Here is a 26958-nt window from a genome sequence, read left to right on the forward strand (position 1 = left end):
TACGGTAATGTTTACGTGTTTACATTATGAATGTGTATTATTGTTTTCAAACTTTTCTTTTCGGTGTGGTGTCCTGGACGAAAATTTAAATAGAAAATATAAGAAATTCTATAAACTGTTTTTAATCTGTCGAATAAACTCTACGAAGATTCGCTGTTTATTAAGCGAGGTGGGTACTCGTACAGTATTAAAAGACAATCAATGTAACAAATAAAAAAAAATACAATCACATTCCTTTTTCCGGGATAGAAACCTATTATCTTATACTTCTATTGGCCTCTAATAGAAAGTTCAAGCCGCAAATATTGATACTTACTATCTACCTACCAGGATATGAAAACAATTCCAAGCTTTTACTGAAAGCTTTTAAAGAAAGCTCTAGAAAGTTTCCAATATCATTTCCTTATAAGTCTACTTATGGCCAAGTTAGTTAATGTAACATAATGGTGTTACTTATATTGAAAGAATTAGTTTTTCAGTTAAAGTTTTCCATTTCATAGAAGTTAGTGTTTTAATGGCCTCTTGGCTTAGCGACTGTAAATTAAGTCGAGCGAATACTTAGATTGGCTACCAACCCGTAGTAGAGGAGGTGGTAAAGTATGCTTCGTCCCGTCTTTGGTCGATTGAGGGTGAGCTGTACCCAGCAATGGGATTAGGCTTTAGTTTCCTGGGCACAGCCAGGCGTCCCCTCAATCAACTAAAAAGAGAAGCATCTCGCTGTTCCACTGCGGTTTAGTGGAAATATTTGAATAGAATACAATAGAAATAGTTTATTAAAAAAGGGCGCCACACACACAAAAAAAAGACAACAACATCATATCAAATATCCACTAAAACAATTACAAAAAAGCAAGACAAATGTTTGTCGAAATGATCATTTAAGGTGGTGGTGGACGTCCTGAGATAAAAGGGCCTCACTATTTGCAGTAGTAACCAACTCATCCCTTAGAATTTTCAAAGCAAGACATTGAATACAGTGTTTGAATCATTTTCCGGTTATACAATATACATACATACATAAACTCACGCCTATTTCCAACCGGGGTAAGCAGAGACTATAGAATTCCATTTGCTTCGATCATGACACACTTATCTTTCTTATAATTATACTTATAGGTATAAAATGTATGAAGCTATTAGCCACGGTCCCTTCCGTTTCACGTCAGACTCAATGACAGACATCGGAAGCAGTCCTCAATCATAACTGCTCATATCCGATTTTGACTAGAATTAACTGACCCGAACCAGTTTTGCTCCAAATGTCACAATAAAATTATTTAATGCCTTATACCTACCTACCACGTTTTAAAAACAGCTCGATTAGATGACAGCTATTTCCTTCGAACTGCACGTAATCAAGTATTTAATATCACTGTGTAACTTTACGTAGGTGTCTATAGGCAACCAATACTAATGTGCTTTCGGTACCTACCTAGTCGGAAGGATGAACAACGTAGGTAGTGTATTTGTATTGTATTGTAGTTTAGAAGCTTTTTAATTATCTTAGATAAAGAAAGGGAATCGAACTATAATTGACGGAAATATCGGTGAACATACATAAAAAAAAATATTATATTATACATACAGACGTATTGAGAACCTCCTCCTTTTTTGAAGTTGGTTAAAAATGGACCTCCATTTGTTTTTTGTTTCTCGGGCAAATCTCTTATATTTGAACTAATACGGCTTAGCTTATTTAAACAACTTTGTAAAAGTTAGATAATATATCCCTCTCGTTATATGTAAAATGTATTAGTGACACTGTTTCATGATTCATGATTCAGCTCATGATTATTAGCTGATATCAAGTGAAATTTTCTATTGCAAAATTCGTGATTTTTTTGTTTTCTTTTTAATTATATTCAATTCTATACTTATGCAATCCAAAATTCCACTTGATATTAACACAGAATAAAAAGCTGAATTATCTCCTTCAGTATTCGTTACTATGTCACTAACAAGACACGTGAAACAGACACTGTGACTGTCACTAGAATAGGCTTGAAATTTCAGTCCACAAAATAGTAAAACCCATAGTGATTATTAAAAAAAAAGCTAAATTCATTTCACTCCAAATGACAAAAGTGGATAATTTATCGAATAGACCAGTTTCCAGATATAAATTTCGATTACGGTATGAGTAAAGTGATATAAGTGCACTTACAATTACAAAACACGCCATAACAATGTTTCTAGCGACTTATGTTTATTGCATACATACAAACAAATCACTTATAACAGAAATAAATTTGTTTACACAGACCATCAAAAAACTCCGAAGACACTTACTGAAATCAGTCGGATGATAAATGTTACTTTGAAAACCCTCTAAGAAACTTTTCACATCGCCCATGATGAAGTGAAGTGAGGAAAAGACAAAAACTACAAGTTGATACAATTCCCACTTTATTCACTGCATGAGCAACAAGTAAGAAACGACCTACATTTAGTGCGCAGCTCGGCGATATAACATGTCACATGATGGCCCCAGAATAGGCTTGTGATGGCAAAAAGATTCAGTTAGTTTTCCATTTTAGTTTTCCTCTTGAAGAGACTATAGATACGATATATATATCGTATAGAGCATGTAGTAGATGGGTATTTACCGTTTTTCGAACTCGGAGACTTATTGCATTGAGTTTCAATGTCTTCTGTAAACGCGTAAACAGTTTACTTTCTGCGTACGACAACATAACACCGCAAAAAGAAGTTTCAAGGACCTCGTTGTTTTGTGAAAGTTTAGTAAGCTATCATTGCTTTTCTATAAGGAAGACAAATTGTAGCCACACTTGCCTTACCAATAAATAATAAACAAGCGTACGTGTGATAAGCATTTGACAGACAAGCAAAGTTTAAACGAAATATTTAGTGGAGTCAATAAAACCAGATCTTCCTAACTAATAGGGACAGACCGATTTTGAAGATCTTTTTCTTTTGTAGGGGTAGTTTTTTATATCATTAAAAATCAGAAACATCTTGAGTAGAGCCAATAAATATTTACTAATTTATTTTTGAAAAACTATACTAAACCTAAACATAACTATATAGATCTGCCCGTTGGCTCCATTTCATACTGCACAATAGGTAACAAATGTGATAAATTCATGCAACAAAAAGCAACTTTATTTAACTGGTTTGAACCGGCTTTTGTGTGAGAGACAATACTCCTAATAAATGATATTATAAAAGCTCATAAAATATATTTGATACTATAATTATAAATTATAAAAAAATGCAACCAAATTATTAGTCGATACTTTGGACATTGTCACAGAATATAAATAATGCATTATCAAATAGGTAAAGAAACAAACTATGGTACTTACCGACCTTAGCATTTTTACACCAATGTATTATAATGTACATATATAAATCACCATATTAACACTCCATTGTTCCCTATCCATATCTAAGAATACAATCCTATACTTAATAGATATACTTTGAGAAAATGAAAAATAAATTGCGGTGTTAAAAGCTCTATAATTTTCTGTGCATCTCTTGTTATATTATAATACCTGAACTCTCTCATTCTAGTCTTCCAATAGGAGCAACACCCAATCATAATATCACTTTAATTCCTTGCAAAACTTCTGAACTATCCAACGTTCTTTTTTCAAATTATCCGATTCTACACCTTAAAATACAAGATATATAAACTTCGACCAATTTCTTGACTCTTTGTTTCAATTCAAGCAACAAGTTGAGGTCGTAGCGAATTACGACCCGGGTCGTTCCGATCGTTTGTGACGTCACAGGTCGGGTCGAAACTCACCCGGCATACGGTTCTTGCCCTCCCCCCAGCCTGGCAACCTGCCAACTGGGCCTGAACACGGCAAAAAGCCACTGACAAGTTATTAGGAAGAACGACTACATCTCTCTATTCCATCTTTCTTGCGGCGTAATATCTGATATTTTTTGCTTTTATTCCAGATGGTACGTAACAAAAATATAATAATTAAGTATAATGCTATATATAATGCTTGGTATTAATATAATACTTTATATAAATGACCTACTATGATGGCAAGTTTGTCATCCTGTCATTGAGAGTTACCTACTAAATATGCGTGCGAATGAACGTCGCAATATTTCCTATAACTGCCAATAATATTATTATCTTTTAAATAAAAACAAATTAACATATCCCAGAACCCAAGTTTTTGATCCTTTCCTCAGCTAACTATCAAATTGAAACAAAAGATACGAGTATGTTCGTAAACAAATCTTTAGGTGGACGAAAGACATACCTAAACCAAAATAACAAAGGATTAAGTCGACAAAGGGGAGTGAAATGAACCTTCATTCTCTGACAGCAGCGGTTGAAATAAAATTACCTTTAATTTAATTAGAATAGCTATTAGAATTTAAAATGGCTTGCTAAATTAAGTCTACGAAACTTAATTTAAAATATATTGCAGTCTTGATGTAAAAAGGGTAAAATTTAAAAAGGTTTTTACATTATTAATTGGGTTGTAACTCGAAAACGGTAAAAATATTAAAATTGGCGCTTATTTCGACCACTAAGCTGCTTACGTCAGACACTTAGTTAACTTTAATTTTGTATTGAAGAAGGATTCAACATTTTAGAACATACATAAACTATCACCTGTATTAAGAGTAGCTGAGCATATTATTATTATTTTTTTTATTCCCGTTTCAAATGCGAATTAATTCGACACTGGTGAAGTAGTGAAAGGCATCACAGGAAAATCTATATTCCTAATGCTCTCTACCCCAGAGTAATGGTGGGGTCTACTTTTGGCGTCTTTTCTTTCACTTCGCTTTGTCTGGCGCGTCGTCTGCGTAACTCAGATGTTTTGGATGACGTCTACCCATTTCGGTTGTGGTCTTCCTCGTCTTCTGATTTTCAGATAAAGAATCTTGTTCCCAATATACTCAGGTGGTCACCGTCTCATAATATGTCTAAACTCCCTGTATGTCTGCCATGTTGCGTCGTAAGTTGTCGTAAGTCTATATTATTGAAAGAAGTAAATATTTCCGTAATACCTATTTAAAATTAAATGAGACCTGAACTTATCTGAGAATGATTACATCTATAAATACAGATGGACATTGTAATGCGTTCCCGGGTTGGATGTACATCGGATATCGGCTGATTAATACAAGATACAATAGTGACCGAGTTCGCACCCTTTATTCATTACTGAAATTATTATTGGTATAAGTAATTAACTACAGTTTCATGAAAAGTTTTGTCACTTGATTATAAAATACGTAGGTAGGTAATAAATACAGGGTGTTAGTGACATCGTAACGAAAACTTTGAGGGATGATTCAGACTATGATTCTCAGTTGATATCAAGTAGAATTTTCCGTCACAAAAGTATAGAACTGAAAATAATTAAAAAAAAAACACTTAAACTTTCATGAATTTTCCGACAGGAAATTCCACCTGATATCAACTCAGAATCATGGTCTGAATCATCCCCCTCAGTATTCATTACGGTGTCACTAACACCCATACCTACTTGTATGGCTACCTTTATGGACTTGTACGTCGTGTATATGACATCGTAACGAATACTGAGAGGAATGATTCTGCTCATTATTCTGAGTTAAAATCAAGTGGAATTTTCCATCGCAAAAGTATAGAATTGTAAATAATTCAAAAAAGAAATAGAAAAATATGAATTTTGCGGTGGAAAATTCCACTTGATATTAACCCAGAATCGTGATCTGAATCATCCCCCTCAGTATTCGTCACGGTGTCACTAACACCCTAATAATAATAACTAACAGTTAATCAATAGTTTTCACTAAGATAGTTGACTCGACCATTATAGACGGCGATACGGCTCACCACCTATCACAAAGTCTAACAAAAAGCTCGGTGAGGTGTGGGTACTTAGTTCATCTTGCGATGGATGTACCTTTGACTGCCCTTTTTGGGATGTAGTCGTGAGATTATTTATGTATGTGTATGTAATAATAATAATGAATATAGAAAACAAATCTGTTTATCACCTGTGGAAAGTTAGAAAGTCGTATGAGAGATTATGTTCTTTCTAACATGATTCCGGTTACTACTTACTCATTTACGTGCGTAATCGTTGAAGGATGAGTCATATAAGGGGTCTTTGGTAGCACAATAATAACCCTGACACCATTATTAGGGTAGATGAGGGTGGTAATGCACCTCATAACCAACACTGTAGAAGAATTAGATTCAATTGATACTGACATACAAATAATCTTACCTAATTAATTGTGATTTACCTAGGTACTATTGCAACAATGCGTAAGTAATTAATATGGCTTTATGTGGCTTTAATGAACTTACAAAGGATACAAGGTTGCTCGAAGTAAGCCTACGTCGAGCCGTAAAATAAATCAATGTCCCTCCATCTGTCCATTAGAATACATCGTAATTAAGGAAAAAGCTATTTTAATGAAGATTCAATTCACAATAATGTGAAATTTTCTGGGTACGAAAACAGCAAAAATGAGATTTTGTAACACAAGGCGGACTTATCTCCAGAAGAGATATCTTCCAGCCTACTACATAGTGGCTTCTTCTTCGTCCCTCTCGTTTTTTCCAAAATAATATATACGACAGGTTTTGTTGATGGAAAGGGTGTTTATATAACGTTATGTAGTAACGTTTAGTAACGTTCTATGTAGAAATGAGATTTTTAAACAAAAGGCGGGCTTATCTCCAGAAGAGGTATCCTCCAGCCAACTGCATAGTGGCTTCTTCTTCGTTTCTCTCGTTTTTCCAAAATAATATATACGACAGGTTTTGTTGATGGAAAGGATGCGTATATGACGTTCTATGTATTAATTGCATCCTTTTAAATGTAACAGAAGTAGAAAATAAACGTGAGTAACGAAGAAATGTCACATATACGTATTTATTTTTTAACGTAAGTGCTAAGAGTCGCCTTCAAGTGACATAAAGAAAACTTTCTCGCAATAACGGCACTCTTCTGGGAAAACCCAACGATGTAGGAAATTGAGATACCGTACATACACAAAAGTTTTTATACAAACGAGAAATACCTACTTCCTTAAAAAACACTTTAAATTAAAAATAAACATTTATAATAAAAGAAACAAAAACGATGACGATACTACGAATGAAGTTCTCGTGAGATCTCGTCAATTTTTTCGGGATCTATCCCGAAGCATAATATGACGAGATCCCATTCGGGATTGGGCGAATCTTATTGAGTTATACTTTTTGTTTTAATTATACTGATTTCAAAAGAAGACTTGCTTATTTAGTTACCTAGTAATATTGAAGAATAAAGATTTTAGTTTTCTTTAAACAAAAATTGTTTTAATTAATCTCACTATCACAAACAAGCAGTTTTTATTGTTTTCAGTCATCCTGACTTTATATTTTTTATGAACTAGACGGAATCCCGAAAATTCCGGGATCTCGAATTTGCGATCTCGAGTCGGGATTGCATTCCCTAGTTTGGACGCAAGGCCAAACTGGCATCAAAATGTTTGGAGTGCTCAATAAAGTCAGGAGGTAAGATTTCATACCGGGTGTCCGGCTTTTGTCGTCAAGTTGCAGGTACGAGCTTACATTGAATATTGCTCGCATCTCTGGGAAATCGCAAAAACCAACATCCGTAGATATACTCCACTACTACTCTTTGTATCTCATACTTCACTTGTAGACTTTTGGATGTGTAAAAACCTGTATACAAAGTATTATACACGTAAAATCACACTTCTTAATAGATGGGGAGAGCTACAAGTACACCAAAAAGAAATTATGATCAGCCTCTAGAAGAAATAAAGAAAAATGACAAAGATACATTAAGAAAGATACAGGACAATACCATAAAAAGAAACAAAATAACAAAAATATACTCCTCTACATATCACCCATATAATGGTCTAACATAATTATTATAAAGAACACAATACGTGCCCATAGGGAGATATGCATCTGATTTTTACTCACTTCCAATCCAGAACAGAAGCAACTTGATATGTATAAACCTGTATTTATAGTGTTGCTGCATCAGGGAGCTGCAAATTATGACTGTAGTGATTGCGACTATTCGATATGTCCACTGACCGACCGCAGAGGATATCGCTTAACGAGAATTCCCGCACACAGTGGGTATATCTACGTCTACAGATAGATAAAACTGATCACTCGATAAGGATCCGTCGGAGTAGGCAGAGCTACAAATCTCCATTGCACTTGAGTAGATTATGAACCATTTTAGTGAAAAATCCAACTACCCTATTAAAGATAGTTCATCATGCCGTAGCGGGCATCATCCCTTAGTCGTCTTTTGTGAGCACACTCCGGACACTACACAAAACCTCGACCTACACAGACACCCTACATTGACGTCATCGTTCACTGGCATTTATGTACGTGACGTCTGACGCCCATACGATTGAAGACTAAACTAAGACCGAGGAGGGGTGAGGTAAACTTAGCTTCGCCGCTGGTGGGGAGCGGAGTCTGTTGCTGTTTTATACGTATTCTTTATTCTATGCAAGTAGTTAATGCCATCTGAGAGAAACCTACGTAATCAAAAAGAAAAAAATAATTAGTTTACTATTTCAGTACTGGGCTACTATTCCTGTACAAAATCTTTTGCTCGTTAAAATCTTCTAAAAGTAATTGTTCCCTCTTAACATGGAATAATATTATACATTTATATTTCAATTTAGAGTCAAGAACATAAACTGCCTATATACGTTCCACTGCTGGGCACTGGCGTCCCCTCAGTGAACCGGAGGGGGTCAATTTAGAGTCAAGAAAAAATCCACAATTTCCTCCAAAGCCAATCATACAATACAGTACAATACAAAAACGCTTTATTGCACATATAAACACAACACTAAACAAACAATTACAAATGTGACAAGATAAATACAGTGGTCGGCCTTATTGCTAAATAGCAATTTCTTCTAGGCAACCTTAGGGGAATGAACTTACTACATATTGGAGTCATCAAAAAATATATTTCGCAGCAATCATACATTTTTCTTCATTTGATCAGAAAAACTTGATAATGCTTAAAAGTTCATACTGACACGCGATCCTTTCCAATTTTCGGTATATTCAAACTTTTTTACGATGCCGTTACTTACAAAACTGAACGAATAATTGAAAACTTTTTAATAGGTAAGTACTTTTTATTTCTACTTCACGCTAAACATTATAAACATTTATTATTGTTTACTAGAGGGGTTATATTATGCTAGATTGCATTAGATTAAAATAAAAAATACCATAGATACATAAGGCTGTTTTGATTCCGTGTTTCAAAAAGACGTTATGCCGCCGGTCCTGGCTATAAGGCGTAAAAATACCTCTACCAACCCGCAGTGGAGCAGTACCAAAAGTGGTTTCATGACTACGAAAAGCGGTACAAATACCTCTAAAATGAAACAATAAAATGGTTTCCTGTTCGAAACATGGAACTGAGGAGTTCTTAAATACTACCTAAGACTTCTTAAACATTAAGAGCTGCGCGTACTATAAATAAGAACCCACTTATTGTTTAAAATTATCGAACTTGTTACGCTGTCGCTACTAAGCCAGTCTGGCGAAGTTTTCAAGAGTTTTCTCATCATTATACCTCACTTTAATTTATTTCATGCTCATTATTAAGTAAAGTGAGAAGCCCGATTGATTTATAAGTAAATACAAAAAAACATTGTTTTTTTTTTCATAAGGATACAAAAAATATTCATACAATAAAAACCCCACAAAAACAATTTCTCGGTTTTTCTGTGAGAGCGGAGTTCGCTTAAAATTATTGTTTTAGAATACAATTAACTTATAGCTAAAATATATTTTGCATAAAATATGGAAATAAAGATTTGCAGAATTTATTTCTAATGCATTTCTGATATATGTCGATAAAAGCAGTTGTTAGATTTTTCGTAGATTTTCCTCGAATGACATACTAAATGGCCGGACAGATGGGGAGCGCTGGGGGAGTTATGACGCGAAATGTATTCATTTGAATATTGACATAGATTTTGCTTAGATTATTTTTGCATATTAATACGTCCAAAATTATTTGTAGATCAAACGAATCCTCATATAAAAATAATATTTTTATCGCGTTATGTTTGCACAACTCTTCAAAGACTTCCGGATTACCCTACTTTTCCTTATTATTCTTGCAGACGAAGATTATTCATGGCTTCCATAATTTCATGTCTTGCCTCCCAAAGAGCGGGAGAAAATTCAATTGTTCCTCTAACGTAGAGACATTTACATAATATTCTAGTCACATTGGTAATTTAATGTTATTTTCTAGGAATCCGGAAAACTTGTGAAAACATTTCTATTAGAGGGAGTACTATGTCACTAGGGAAATGTAGTTTTTATGATGATCTTGGCGGGATTTTAATTTTACCTTTTGATGCCATCGTCTCCAACAGTCTCCGTGGTCACTAGACCTCACTAGGCTCTAGGTCACTAGGCTCTAACCACTAGGTTAGAGCGTTAGGCTCACGATCTGGAGGTCCGGGTTCGATTCCCGATGGGGACATTGTCGAAATCACTTTGTGAGACTGTCCTTTATTTGGTAAGGACTTTTCAGGCTTAAATCACCTGATTGTCCGAAAAAGTAAGATGATTCCGTGCTTCGGAGGGCACGTTAAGCCGTTGGTCCCGGCTATTAGCCGTAAAAACACTCCAACCCGCATTGGAGCAGCGTGGTGGAGTATGCTCCATACCTCCTCCGGTTGATTGAGGGGAGGCCTGTGCCCAGCAGTGGGACGTATATAGGCTGTTTATGTTATGATGCCATCGTCTTTCGTCGCAGTAGCTCCGCGGAATAAAGTAATAAATTCTTTCTTTTTTGGGTTGTAACGTCAACTCTGCCTCACCATTCGTGTAGCAGAGTTGTAACTTGATTCCGTACTTGACTACGTTCTGTAAGTACTTGTTTACTTACTCCATCACTTCCGAATCATGGAAACTTTTTTTAAGTACTTCATTATTGTATTAAAAGATTCAGTAAGGCTATTAACCAATTCAGAACCTGAAACAAGCAAGACCCGTTGCTACGACCTCACCGAGAATGGCTCCATACAAAAATGAATGCGTATTGCATATACCTGCTGAGCTGTTATAGAGACCCTAGGCTGCAGACCTGTCTATTAATTTAGTCAATAAAAGGTAGTATAAGTTCAGAGCCTTGTTATATTTTTCGTAACCTAAGGGCCATTGTTTGAAACTTGAAACAAATTATAAATCTTTAAAGTTACTTTGATCTAAGTAATTTAAGGTTTCATGAAATTAGGATAATAACAGTTTAATAAAACATCGAGGTGGAAATTTTGTGTGTTATCGGACTGGTGTTCTGAAGGCCATGATTTTTTTAATAGGTACATAAGGAAAAAACAAAAATAATGTACCTACAATTAAGTACATAATAACAGTTTTACCTCCAGGTAAGTAGATTATCCTTACTTTTTTTTACAAGATTTATTTATCTAGTGACTGTCATCCATTTTTGCGCATTGATTTTTTTGTTGGGTTCTTGCGCATTTTTTTTATAATTTGAGCTTAATAGACCAGTTATATTTGATGAAGACAGATAAAAGATGTCGACTGATGATTTGAATATACTAAAATGGCCCGCAAGGGAAAGTGGTTGGATGAAGTAAAAATCAAGCTCACTCCATAGCTCATATTGGTGCAAAGCGAAGAGGGCCACTTCTATACGTAGTGGTATTGTTTCTTCTATGCTTGAATCTCTCAAAATTTCTATTTTATATCTCATTCCCGCTATGGTCTCTGTTTGCAGTAAACTTCATATTAAAGCATTATAATATTATACCTCCTACCTTACCTTTTCATACCTACAACAAAAGTAAATTATGGACGCGCGCAAACTCATATTGTTATGGTAGCTGCATTCTCCGAAAATATTAGTGTGTCAGTGCAATGCAGTCACAAAGAACTTTTAATTTAAAGTTATGACGTACCTAAGTGTCTTTTGTTTGCCTGCAAAAGCTTCAGAGCTGCAGACTCTATACACTTTTCTCATACATTTTAATAACATTCCCATCATACGGTGGTGTGGAGTTAACACAAAAGCTTGTAATATCTAAGTACTTAATATAGTATATTTCATGTCTTGTGCACTTTTCTACTAGACTGTTAACGCGTGTTGTACCTAAGTAAACATTGACTACGGAATTAGGTATGTACTCTCCCACTTAATGCATTAAGTAGGTATCAAAAATTATGCGATTTTATGTTTATAAAACACAGAGTGTTACAATGTCACTAACACGCTATCAAATGAAATTTTCCGTCGCGAAAGTATGGAATTGAAAATAATTAAAAAAAAACACTAATATTTTCATGAATTTTCCAGTAGGAAACTCAGAATCATGGTCTGAATCATGCCCTCAGTATCCGTAACAGTCTCAGTAACACCCATAATATTTACTTGTATGGCTACCTGTATGTACTTGTACGGGGTCTAAGTGACATCGTAACTAATACTGAGAGGGATGATTCACCTCATTATTCTGAGTTAATATCAAGTGCAATTTTCCGTCGCAAAATTCATCAATTGTTTTCTATTATATGTATTAAATCAGAATCATGGTCTAAATCATCCCCTTAGTAAACGTTACGATGCCACTAACACCGTGTACACAACCAGACTGTTAGTCAAGCAAGGTAGACTGCGGTACAGGCAGACACGATGAAACAAATCAGCAGCCCAAAACCAACGAAGAAAACCGCCGTGATGTTTAACATTCAGTTTGGAGACGACTATTTTTCTATATAACCGCTCTTTGTACCTACCTGTCATCGAGAAATGTGACGCGTTGCATATTATTTTTTGAGGCAAAAATCCGCAAGGGTGGGCCATAAAATTTTATTACTACTTCCCATGCACGTGATCGACATGTGAAAAATAATTTTACCATTTTACGAGAAGGTGAACTTTTTGTCATGTTTTCGATATTCCAATGGTTCGTGATTATATAAAATTGTTCAACGAAAGATAAAATTTCGCGGGTTATGTTGAAAGTGGAGGCAAATGGGATTAAAATAAAAATGTAATACTTGGCTGATAGGCAGGAAGTGAGTTAATTTTCATGTAAATTGTGGCTGTTGGTACTTAATAGTAATATTAAAAAAAAACTGAGAGAAACTGAATTTACGACATTCCAATATTTAATTCATATATTTAGAGAAGTTATTTTTTATTAAACCATTAAATCTGGCATTCAAAACGTTCAAATAACGTACTCCCTGACCTCGATTTATCATTTAACATTTTCTTGTTTTGTAGGTGTCCTTTTACATAGACTAAACAGAAATTCCCTAGACACTCAATTGATTTGTTGTTTTATACCCAATATCAGTTAGGGATGTTGAAGTGATTACAGATAATTACGCCAATACAGATACCTACATGCTTAGTCTTTCATATTGGAGAGGAGTCCTCTATCCAACATAAAAGACGAGGACATAATCCTTAGAAGTATATTATACCATTTAGTACATAGGTACTCGTAATCAGAACCAGAACTTACTCCACATTAGGAGAACCAACTACCTAATGTGCCAGTAAATCTTTCTAAGCTGCCATTTCAATATTTCCGACAAGCTCAATAATGTTATTAGTTCGCTAATGTTCTAAGTTACTAGCAACTCATATTTATTATGTTTTAATGAATCATACTGAGCACTCGGCGTGGAAAGTTATGGACCACAGACGGATTCACGTAGTGTAATAACATTATAAGGATGTTAACACACCTGTACTGTGAATCTGTGCTGGACTAGGAGCGACTAAAATACATAGTCACAACCCGGACACTTCATACAAAAAAACCTCGTTTTACACAGACACTACATATTGATGTTATCCTACACGCCCATCTGTGTGTGTGACGTCTGACGTCCATACGATTGAAGACTAAAGTAAGACTGAGACCGGGACGGGGGTGACTTAAACCTTGCTCAGCCGCTAGTTGGTAGCGAAAAGTTACCGTTCTATACGTAGTTTTATTCCTTATTCTATGACATAGTCGAACGTTTCTTCTTCTATCATGTGTGTGAGGTAGATTACCAACCCTGGTGTTAGGGTTATTATTGAGCCGCCAAAGACCCTGACATGGCTCTTCTAACGACCACGTACTTACGTCAGTAAGTAGTAACCTGGACCAACTGCTTAACGGGCCTCCCGAACCATCATCATCAGATCAGATCATCATCGAATTCTTTTTCGGATCATCTTATGTTCGGTCAATAGGGTTATCAGACGTGTTCAACTGCTTTGGCATAATTAAAACACTTAATAACGGGTTCGGGGGTAATCTTTGGCATAATTGGTTTCAAAGGGATTGTGTTTAGTTCCACCATCGGATGGTTAACCCATATCGGGAGAACCAAACCCTGTGATACGCCTAGTTGTACCAAGCGGTTGTATCACGGGTCACACACACTTCTGCTTGTGGGTGCTTTCTTTCCCGGGCATGTCTTAAAAACTGGCAGAGATTTCTATTTCTCTAGATTACAGATGTTAGTTTAAGTAGTTTGTGGCTCATCTTTGCTTTAGAAATCGACCTGCAATATTGACTATCAAGGACATATATAGTGCTTCCTACTGTCGGCGACAATAATAGAGAATCTATCTATTCTCTGTCGCCGTACCACTGGTTGTTAGAGATTGAATGGTGATGTGCACGCGGTTTCTAGCTGGTAATAGATTATGTTGAATCGATACATACGTACTGATAGTGTTTTGTTGATATATATTATTGATATAGTTCGTGGTAATGGATTAACACATTGGTTGTTGATACTTGATACATAATACCATTAAATGTCTTATCTACTTCTAATGACAGACACTCGACGAATTACAAATAGGTACTCGTAATTAGCGGTCAAGACAAAAAAGGTATATTATATGTAATTAATCCCGATAGAAATATTTAAAAAGCCCCTTCAACCCAAAACTAATGCTTAAAAACCGTTATCGTTCACTAATAATAATTCGCAAATTCTCCGTACTTTTTTATATATTACGGATAAATCCTAATCTTCCCAAACAACGACGATCATAGGTGTGGAAACACCCTAACACTCATTAACGGTAACAAGTTCGTTAAGTTTATCACTTCATCACAGCTGTCAGAATCGTACTGACAGACAGATATCATCTCTAATTATAGATACGTAAGACACACTTCGCCAGAGACGGATGAAGTGTCATGATCAATAATACAAGTTATCTTGTTCCAGTAGGAACTTAAGACAGTATTCCACATTCCTCGTTACGTAGGTACTTAGCTATAAAAGCAATTGGTTTTGTGGGTTTTGATTGTAACGAATTTTGTGTCCTTTTTGTTCTAAATAATGTAGACGTATTCAAAAGAAGTAAAAGACGTGAAATACTTGTATATGGATAGCATATTAAGCAGCGCAAACTCATCCATATGTGTATCCTGCAATCCTGCACATCCTAATCTACGGTACCCAAACGGAGTCTCAGAAAACTAAGCTCAAGATCTGCCAAATAATAATGGAACGCAGTGTGCTAGGCATCTTAGGAATCAACCGTGGCCGAAATACACTGCGCTCCTATACACGCGTCACTGATATTGGAAAAAATCCGCGAAATTGAGATATTGGACGGGACAGGTTTGTCGGGTGCATCCGGAGCGATGGGCACGAGTTGATATTCACTGCCCGCCTCAAGATGGATACAGAAGTCGAAGTAGACTCCGTAAAAATCGTGTTATCGGAAAGATTAGCCGGAGATTACGCACTCGAGAATAGTGGAAGAATCAACAAAAGAGGGATTAAATAGGCTAAGGGATTAATTAGCCTAGAAAAAACAACTTCAAAATACATTTTGAAGTGGAATGATCCATATAGTTCTTGGCTATCATGGTATGGGCGGGATGATAAGGCCGGGTTACCACTGACGCGGAAATGGGTGGAGAAGAGCGTAGATGTGCGGATTTCACCAATCACAGCGTTCGAGAGAGCGAAAAACGAAGACGCTTTGTCACTCTCTCCCTCACGGTGATTGGTCGATTCCTGCACATTTCCGCTCATCTCCGCACTGCTCCGCGTCAATGGAAACGCAGCATAAGCAGCAGTGGCTGGTAACCAACTTCCGAACAATTTCTCGCTGGCAGCATAACCAAGGTTTCCTAGTGAGATAGGGCCCTAAAGCCAGAACTAACGGCTTGAAGTGCGTGCCTGTATATGCTCCACACTCCCTCGAGTTGTTTGACGGGAACCCTATGCCAAGCGGTGACACGTATAATGGCTATGTATGTTATGTAATTTTGGATTATGTCTTACTCCCAGCCCAGAACAGTAGTTTTAAGTGGATTATTATTTTTACAGTTAATGTAAATAATAAAAACAATATTTTCTGAATTATACATTATATAATAAGCCTGTCTCTCAGATGAACTAATGGAAACGAATTTCATGTTCGTGAAATATTTTCTTGGAATGCCTTAATAACGATGTTTTGCTCGTCCAAATAAAATATATAAACATAGTTTAGTCTCTTATATTTATTTATTATTACATTAACGAATATCCTGTGCTATAGGTACGATTAAAAATAATAAATAACATAAGGCTCATATACAATACTTTTGACACAATAAAATAAAATGAAAACAAATTAAAATGGAAAATAAAATGGAACAGTAACTCTCAACCCCGCAACAATTCGTAAGGGTGCCAAGAGATTAGGTAAGAGGGTATTTAAAATACCCCAGACACTACATACATAACACCTCGTTTTACACAGACACTACACATTGATGTTATCGTAAACGCGCATCTGTGTGTGTGATGTCTGATGCCCATACGATTGAAGACTAAAGAAAGACCGAAGGGAGTGAGGTAAATAAACCTAGCTCAGACGCTGGTGGGGAGCGGAGAGTTGCCTTTCTATACGTACTTTTTGTTTCTAGTTTCCTTCTCTTTTATTGTACTCTCTTCTGTTTTATCTGCTTATTCATATTTAATCACAATTTAGTTATTGTATTTCATGTCAAATCTCTTGATTTAACACCACCATTATATTCAATAGTGTATCATTTACCAATCTTTGGGTAACGGTGCTGGTGGCACAATTACTAGGTATCTCCCGGAAAATTATTTTACTACCAGACTACCTGTCTCGCTCGCACTTAAGCGGTAAGGCGGCACACGATAAGAATGAGGTTTTTGTATGGAGTGTCCGGCGCGTGTTAAAAGCAAAACATACAAAGTAGCTAGACCACAAATCGTAAAAGATAATTTGCAGTCACTCTTGATTTTGAAGTTCTAGATGGATAAGTAGGATTTACCTACAAACAGGAGACAGAATTGCTCACTCGTGTTAATTTTAACTCTGATTTTCCTTCTTCAAGAAGAAGTCAGTTTTATACAGCAGTTTAATAAATCTACAATTCTTCTGCGAAAGTATAATTAAGTATTCCCTCAGTGGCGTAGCAAGCTACTAAGAATTATAATTACATAGTTATGTCAAAGACGTTGAACGGATAAGAAAATTTTACCTTTTATCTTCCATTAACATTTTAAACTATACGTAGATACCATTAGTACCGTATTTTACTAGGACACCATGGTTGCACCACCAGCGCCCGGGTCCCTGGAACTTTGCTGCACTAACATAAGCTGATATCAAGTTTGATTATAAGCTAGTATCATTATGTTTTATGTAGAGTGTTATAAGTTATATTGCATTATTTACTTATTTATACTTGTATTGCACCGTCCCCGGCTCCAATATGTAGCAAGTTCTTTCACCTAAGGTTGCCTGGAAGAAATTGCTATTTAGCAATAAGGCCGCTGATTGTGCTTCTCTTATAACTTTTGTAATTGCTTTTTGTGTTGTGTTTATATGTCCAATAAAGCGTTTTTGTATTGTATTGTGCCCTTTAGAAAACTGCATACATTTTGTTAGTGGTAGAGATGACTGTCCGCAGTAGTACCATTTATAAAGATTATTATAAAAATATTTATGTGAGAGAAATAAAGTGTGCATTCCTTCATTCTAATCAACAAACTTCTATGAAAATTTTGACGAGAGTGTAATGAAGCGAAAACAAAAGATATTCTGTCAGAATCATAGCAAGGAAGAAGGTATTCTGTTTTGTCTGCGTACGGGACACAGAAGTGATCTTTTTACGTAATAATATTATTCTTCTTCTTCAAGTACCATCTCCAAGGTCGGTGACCATTTATCAATTTAGTCATAAAAATCAGTTGATCCGTGCTGTCCACCTTCAACCAGTCTCTTCTGATTTTAGTCGATGAAGTTCATCTACCTCTACCAGTTAATGTTTAAAAGATATATTTCATGAAATATTTTTAAACCATATTTTCATTAGGCCTGTGAAAAGTGGAATGGGGGCAAACCCCCCTCCCTCCCATACACGTTACGTTCCCCGCACATGATTCCACGTCGACGAGTACCAAGAGCTTGTTACTTTGAGGGTTGACACGGGCGCGTTACCTGTGAAGCGATCAAAAGCCTCCCCTTAAGTTAAAAGGGACCACTTAGTACATTGTCGCCTAAAGGTCAAAGGTTTCAAGGTCAGACACCATGTAATCCAGTAGAGTGTAAGTGGGATTAATTATCCCAAGTTATAACTTAATAAGTTTAGGTAGGTAATTTAGTGAAGTATTTTAATTTCATGTTATAATTCGTAAGATAAGACTTAATTTTTGGAAGTTCAGTAACTTAATTGTTTAAAACGTAATTGCTATTTTTGTTACTCTGCTGTTGTAATCGTAATTGTTGTTCATAGAAAGGTACCGGCCGTTATAACACTTATTTACTATAGGCACTGCCATTATTAACATTGCTATTACAGCTAGGTTAATAGTCGTTAGGTACTGACACATAGCAGGCACAAACAGCAAATCAATGCAAACGATACTTAGTAAATTCATGGCAGTGGTGTCATTGTATATGGATTTTTTTTCTGTTGCCATAGAATAAGGAATAATACTACGTATAGAACTGCAACTCTCCGCAACCACCAGCGTCGAGCTAGGTTACCTCTCTCGAACATAGTTTAGTCTGAAGTCGTGGGGCGTCAGACGTCACACACACAGATGCGCGTGTACGATAACGCTAATGTGTGGTGTCTGTGTTAAACGAGGTTGTTTATATGGAGTATCCGGGGTGTGCTGTCGTTAAGTACCTACATTGGAAAATTAGGTACCACGTCGTTATATGTTAACAGACTAATAGATAGAAGTGTCAAGTGAATAAGGTGTCTTGAGGTGGACAGAACTGCGGCAACTGGTGGCCAGGGAGATGTTCGTGTTACTTCCATTTTGAAAGATGTAATGGTGCCACTCGCGAGGTCGAGCCCGCCGGGTGGTTTCCCGTTGGGGCGGGCCCAGCAAGCGCCCGTCAGCTACTGGTGGTGTCCTGTCTATCTTTTGACAACAAAGTAAGACACCGTAGTCGCCGCGACGACGTAATCTTGTCCCCTTGCGGTACAATAAATACAATACGAAACAATATTCGACTTTACTAAGGTAGTCAAAAAGACCGTACAGAATAGCATCCGCTATGATGCGTGAAATTAACGTATTGTTTTCTTTCCTTGCAGGTGGATTGCTAAACGAGGAACATGTGCTACTTCAGTATAATAGTGATAATCTTCGATTGTTACATATTGTGAAGTGGTTGTGAATACGATATCGAAATGCGACGTACAGTGACGCCCCCTGTGCTATTTATCCTCGTCTGTGGACTTGTTTTAGGTAAGTTCTTTGTAAGGTCACGAGTACTCATATGTATACACTTTGAAACCATGTCACATTAACTTTTTTTGACGAATTAAAGCGTAAGTATCACAAGTAAGATAGTGCGACAGGGTTCTAAAGTGGGTACATGATATTGCTCATGACTGTACGTAAGTATAAGCATTATTATACACCCGTCACATATACCACTGATACAATATTACCCATCTTCTCTCGTGTGTGTTGGGAAGTAGATGACCAACTTCATCAACCCTAGTGTCAGGGATATGGCTCATGTAATGACTACGTACTTATTCACCGAAGTAACAAACATGTACCTAGCAAGAAAGTTCGATTTATTTATTTATTTACATTTCACGACATTACAGTGCAGAAGCGCCAATGCGCTGTGAAACTTTCATAATAATATAATCTGACTTAAGAAACTTAACTATGTATATTTAAACAAACAGTAAACAATATCAAAACATATTTCACTCTCACAGTCTCACGCAGAACCTCAGACACTCACGACATATATACGTCCACTCACTCACGAACATATCCCACTCTGGTGATGATGCAAGGAGTGCATGTGCATGGCACGAAGGAGTGGCAAGTGTGTGCGCGCCACGGTGGGCGCCGCCGACGCGACGCGGCCATTAGCGGGTGGCTGCGCGCCCGCAGATTGTGTGTGGGCACGTTAATCGATGAAGCGTACGTAGTTGAGGTAGGCGTACTCGGTTTATATTGAGATAGATATATACCACTGAATAGAAACTTCGGGAATATAGTCGTGGTAATAAAGTTAAATTTAGTTTTGTATAAAGTTGCTACGGTACTGCTATCTAAGATGTTTTAATGATGCATACGTTTACCTTCATGGAAACAAAATATTCACATTTATGTAGCCGCAAAAAACAGCTCCATCAACCCGTAGCGGAGCAGCGTGGTGGGGTATGCTCCACAAACCCCTCCGGTTGAATGAGGGGGAGGCCTGTACTCAGCAATGGGACGTACATAGGCTGTTAATGGCCCCGATTCCTGCAGACACCTCCTAATTTTACATTAAGTTATACCTGTCATTTTCTTATCCACTGAAAAGGAAAGGGACGGATGATTGACAGCTTTTAATTTTAGTTAATGAATAACCCGGGCGAATCAAAAAGGTATCTCGCTGGTAGGTTGTATCTCGGTGGTAGGCAAACCGTTTGACATGTGCTGTTAACATAATTCTGTCGGGTTATTGGCCAATGTAAAATTTTTAGACGGTTGTTTTAGATTTGTGCTTAAAACTGACGTGTGTTCCATAAATTTTATGCTTGTCGATTAACCGTCCCTTTCTTTTTCAGCGGATAAGAAAATGACAGATATAACTAAATAAAATTAGATAGTTGTTACAGGAATGAGCACCAATGTGTGTTATAAATGAGGCTTTACACGTGTTGACACTCGTAACCACGTGGCTGTCATTTGGCACTGACCAAAGCAAAGACATGACAAATGGATTAACGGATTGGAAATGGACGAATGATTTATTATGATACCTACTCAAAACAAGTGTTACAAAAATGATTAATTTAAGTTCCATTGAAAAGACTGAAAAATAAGATAGAATCATCATTTAGTCTGTGGTTCTATTATATTTCTCTGATGTCACAGAACAATGTTATATTTAAGCTATAACGTCAGTGGGTACCACATAGCCTTGTGATATTCTCTACACTGAGAATATTACATATTTAGCAAACACTGGTGCTGATTCAAACAAACAAACAAACGTCAAAGGCAGGAATTTTATAAACCCGAATTTATAAAGCGGCCAATAAATCGTCAGAATTAAGTTGACAGCACACGTCAAACGGGTTGGTTGCATACCAGCGAGATGGCTATTTTATTCGCTCGGGTAGTTCGTTCATTTTAAAATTAAAAGTTGTCAATCATCCGTCCCTTTCCTTTTCGGCGGATAAGAAAATGACGCATATAACTTAAAATAAAATTAGGAAGTGTCTGCAGGAATCTGGGCCATTGAGTAAATGAGTTACCGTATAACTTCGTAATACTAACATACCGTAATATTTAATATAAAAATGTACGGATATAAGATTGAAGTACTTACCTTCAATCTATAAAGTTTATTATTATTGAGACTGCAGGTCCTTCGGGTAGTGAGGCGAGGGAATTGATCAGGGACATCGGTCGAAGGCTCAAAGTCAGAGGGGGTGACCCTAGGTCTGGGTCTTACCTGGTCCAACGCCTATCAGTGGCTGTACAACGCGGCAATGCCGCTAGTGTGATGAGTTTCTTTGGACCAGGTCAGATTCAGAGCAGTTAAGCGTTTAATTGGATCTTGTTCTATCGTGTGGGTTGTGAGCTGGATTACCAACCTCATCATCCCTGGTGTCAGAGTTACGATTGAGCCACCAAGGGCCTCTGACATGACTCATGTAACGACTACAATCAGTAAGTAGTAACAGGGACCAACGGCTTAACGTGCCTTCCGAAGCACGGATCGTCTTTTTTCAGACACTCAGGCTGTAATGTCAAATTAGGGATAAAGCACCGGGATTCGAACCTGGGACCTACGGATCGTGAGCCCAACTCTCCACCACTACGGAGGACGAAGTTACGTAGGTTTCTGATTATTTGACAAATTGTTTTGTTTTTTATATGTATATATTTACTGTATTTTATTTATTATCTATAACTTATCTATATTGCTTTTTAATAGGTGGGTCGTTCTTCTTTTTTATCGACAATGATCTGTCCTTCGTTCTGCTTCTGATAAGTTATGTTTTAGAATTTTATTTCATGTTTTGATTGTCCAAAAATATAGTTATCTTATTATACTCAAAATACAAGCAAAATACTAATCGGTTCCTCAATTAGTTATTAACGTAGCTTGATCGTTTTTCACAAAATTCTGTAACAGAGTGGTAAATTGAAATGCTGTCTCCGATGAAAAGGGCCACTCTGTCACAATATTTTTTGGAATGCGCCTGCAAAGAAAAGTATGTTACCAAGATAAAGAGAACCACGAAATAGTCCTCTACAGACACATATTTATATGATGTTTTAAAATAATTATTGCCGTTATAATTTTAAAGATGTTAAATCCGATAAATCGAGAAAATGTCTTTTTATTGTCGATAAAAAAGAAGAACGACCCAGGTACGAATTGCTTCAATGTGTTCTTATTGACCTCCCGAGATATACCTAATAGAAGAAGATCATATAACACAATACTCGTTCATTTTTACCTTAACTGTATGTAATTTTTTGTAAGTACTCGTAGTTCGAGACGGAATGTTGTGAATTGGACAGCAGTACATTGTGTACAGACCCTAAGACAGGCCGTGTACCTATTTATTAGTGTTTCCTCTGGGAAATTACGTCGTTCACCTGCGTGCTATATAAACTTCCAGTGCGATAGATTATTCTAAAACGCATTCGGATCTTACCTTTCTACTTTTTAGGGTTCCGTAGCCTAATGGCAAAAACCGGAACTCTTATAGATTCGTCATGTCTGTCCGTCCGTCCGTCCGTATGTCCGTCCCATACATAGAACTGAAACTCAAAAAAAATATTTTTCATTACTTAAACCCATACGTGCGGGGTGTCTATGGATAGGTCTTCGAAAATGGTATTGAGGTTTTTAATATCATTTGTTTCTAAACTGTATAGTTTGCGCGAGAGACACTTCCAAAGTGGTAAAACGTGTGTCCCCCCCCCCTGTAACTTCTAAAATAAGAGGAGGATAAAACTAAAAAAATATATGATGTAGATTAGCATGCAAACTACCAACGAAAATTGGTTTGAACCAGATCTAGTAAGTAGTTTTTTTTTAATAGATCACAAATCGTAAACCGTAATTTACTTTTCATTCAATCAACTCAAGTATAGGAAAGTTACTTACTGTTACGGAACCCTTCATGGGCGAGTCCGATTCGCACTTGGCCACTTTTTTTTAATTTTTTTCTTGAACTTATCCCTGGAAAATAAGAACTAAATCAGAAAACTTATGCTTCAATGACTCTACTACAAAAAATATTTGAGACACACATCTGTAGTGATTCCTGTAGCCACCATTTTTTTTAAGGTTACCTGGGCTATTATTTTATTCTGGGTGCCATGGTTAACTTATTCGCCAAAAAATTTTTTTTTTATTTATGCTATTGTTTGTTAGTATTTCTTACTATTATAACAATAATAATATTTAAATTACATTTTACAGGAATTTGCAGCGATGTTTACCAATTATTTTTCACTTATTTTTATATTTATACTAGGGAGGGTGCAGAAAAACAACAACTGTGTTACTTTGTTACATTATGTAGTTTTATTATTGGGAACGTTCACATTAAATTCAAACCTTTTCTTTTTTAAATTAAGATAAAAGATTTTTGACCTTATATTATTAAATCACGAAACATTTCAGTCTAATACATCTTTTTATGGTTAGGTTTACCACTTCGTTACCTAATTTTGATTTTATGAGATAAACTTTTGCAATAAAATGGAAAACAATAGCAGTTCAAGCATTTTATTTATGGAGGCCATTTATATATTAAAAATTATCAAAAAAAGTCAAAAATTTTAAAACATACTTAGATAGTTTTAGTTCTAAGTCTGAAAATGTCTCCATAAAAATGGGGGACATAAAAGTAACGCAGTAGTTTAGTAAGTAACATAATGGTAAACTTTCCGCATCTATGGTGTTTAACTTACTAAAAACAATTAAAAACAGAATACAATTAAATTGAAACCATAACAAATTAAACAAAACTCTCTTAGAATAAAATAAAATCAAAACTTCTCAAAAAAACAATATTAAACATACATTAGTTTCTGTCTGAGTCAAATATATTTAATGGGACATCAAATTCATTCAATTCGTTTTCAGCAAATGGAATTCTATAGTCTCTGCTTACCCCGGTGGGAAATAGGCATGAGTTTATATATGTATGTATGTCATCATCGTCATCAGCCTTACGACGTCCACTGCTGGGCATAGGCCTCCCCCAAGGATCTCCACGACGATCGGTCCTGCGCTGCCCGCATCCAGTGGCTTCCCGCGACCTTCACCAGATCGTCGGTCTACTTTGTAGCGGGCCTATACTGAGCGTCGTCCGACACGTGGTCGCCATTCTAGAACCTTTCCGTCCCAGCGGCCATCGGTTCTCCTCGCTATGTGTCCTGCCCACTGCCACTTCAGCTTTGCAATTCGCCGAGCTATGTCGGTGACTTTAGTTCTCCTGTGGATCTCCTCATTTCTGATTTGATCGAGCAGGGAAATACCGAGCATAGCTCTCTCCATTGCCCGCTGAGCGACACCGAGCCTCCTCACGAGACCCATAATAAGCGGCCACGTCTCACTGCCGTAGGTCATCACTGGCAACACGCACTGGTCAAAGACTTTCCTCTTGAGACACTGAGGTATTTTGGACGAGAAGATATTCCGCAGCTTCCCGAACGCTGCCCATCCGAGTTGGATCCGACGAGAGATCTCTTTCTCGAAGTAGGACTTACCTAACTGGATTATTTGTCCTAGGTAAATGTACTGGTCTACAACTTCGAGTGTAACGTTCCCAACCTGAACTGGAGTGGGTGCGACATGGTCGTTGGACATAATTTTTGTCTTTGTCATGTTCGTGCTAAGACCCACTCGTTGGGATGCGTTACTGAGATGCTCGAGCATGGTGTTCAGGTCTTCCAGGGTCTCAGCCATTAGGACTATATCATCAGCAAATCGAAGGTGCGTCAGGTACTCGCCGTTGATGTTGATGCCAAATCCTTTCCAGTCCAGAAGCTTAAAAATATCCTCCAATGCAGCAGTGAACAGTTTCGGAGAGATGCCATCTCCCTGTCTCTCTCCTCGCTGCAGTTGGATCGGATTAGAGCTCTGGTTCTGTTCTCGAACTGACATACTGGCATTTTGGTAGAGGTCCCTTAGCAATTCGATGTACCTATGGTCCACTTGGCACCTCTGAAGAGACTGCAACACCGCCCAGGTCTCGATCGAATCAAAGGCTTTCTCATAGTCCACAAACGCCAAGCAAAGTGGCAGATTATACTCTTCGGTCTTCTGTATAACCTGCCGCATTGTATGGATGTGGTCTATGGTGCTAAAGCCTTTTAGGAAACCCGTTCGTTCGCTTCCCGTCTTAACGGCATTGATCACAGAGACATCATTGAATATGTGCATTTTCGTCGACATGATAAAATCGATCTCGTTTTTATAATTTCCACTGGGACTTATCCAGGTCCATTTGCGGGTGCGGGCTTTCTGAAGAAGGAGTTCATCATATAGAGGTTCTCCTTTTCCATAAAGTCCGCCAGCATCCGGCCTCCGTTCCGGACCCCAAATCCAAATTGCCCTACTCTCAGCTCGTTACCACAACGCTTCCCCGACTGTGCATTAAAGTCCCCCATCACAATCGTGTAGTGGCTTTTATGGCTATGCATGGCTTTAGAAATCTCCTCATATATAGTCTCCACTTCGTCATCGTGGTATCCCGAGGTCGGAGCGTATACCTGGATGACAGTCGGCGAATATCGAGATGATATTCTGAGTATCAGGCACGCTACCCTGCTCGAAACACTACCGATGGTCAACACGTTGTTGACTAGGGACTTGTGGACGATAAACTCGACACTCTGTAACGAAATAATTATAAATTAAATTATTAAAACTATTAAATTTGTAAATATTGAGCAAAAACTTTGAGTATTTCCACTGCGTTACGATGGCTACAACTGCGTTACATTTCGCAGTAACACAGTGCATCGGTAACTCAGTTGTAGAAACCACGTGTATTCTAAAATAGCACTCATATGGTAATTCATTTTATAAAACAGATCGTGTACAATAAATATTTGCTCCTTTTTTAAAAGATATAACGGAAAAGATTATTCAATATTCAAAAAACTCACCTATCACAGAGGTCACGCAGCGGTCTCCCAATTAATACACGCACCTATCCCGCCGGCGTCCTCGCGACTGACTCGGCGAATTTCCAAGCCACGCACTCCCCCCGCGCCCCAATAATTTTTGATTATATGTTATACGACTTTTGGCGCAAATGCATACAAAATTCTAATTTTAAGACTCAGTTTCGTATGGTAACATAGTGTTCGTAATTTTTTGGTTTGCCGCGGGGACACAATAAATATTTTGGAATAATTAAAAACTGATAAAGGAAAATAATATTTAGTATTGT

General features: G+C 37.0%; 1 protein-coding gene across 2 annotated transcripts in view; it reads left to right on the plus strand.

Annotated features, from left to right (window-relative positions):
- The window catches only part of LOC126368072 (uncharacterized), a 158850-nt gene that overhangs the window by 65231 nt on the left and 66661 nt on the right, over positions 1 to 26958 (plus strand). For both annotated transcript variants that reach the window (XM_050011954.1, XM_050011953.1), the window contains exon 2: positions 19603 to 19756. In XM_050011954.1, the coding sequence (XP_049867911.1) occupies positions 19699 to 19756 (58 nt within the window). In that variant the 5' untranslated portion in view covers positions 19603 to 19698. The remainder of the gene's footprint in view (positions 1 to 19602; positions 19757 to 26958) is intronic.

This window comes from Pectinophora gossypiella, chromosome 7 (assembly GCF_024362695.1).
Source record: "Pectinophora gossypiella chromosome 7, ilPecGoss1.1, whole genome shotgun sequence".
In the NCBI taxonomy this organism is placed as follows: domain Eukaryota; kingdom Metazoa; phylum Arthropoda; class Insecta; order Lepidoptera; family Gelechiidae; genus Pectinophora; species Pectinophora gossypiella.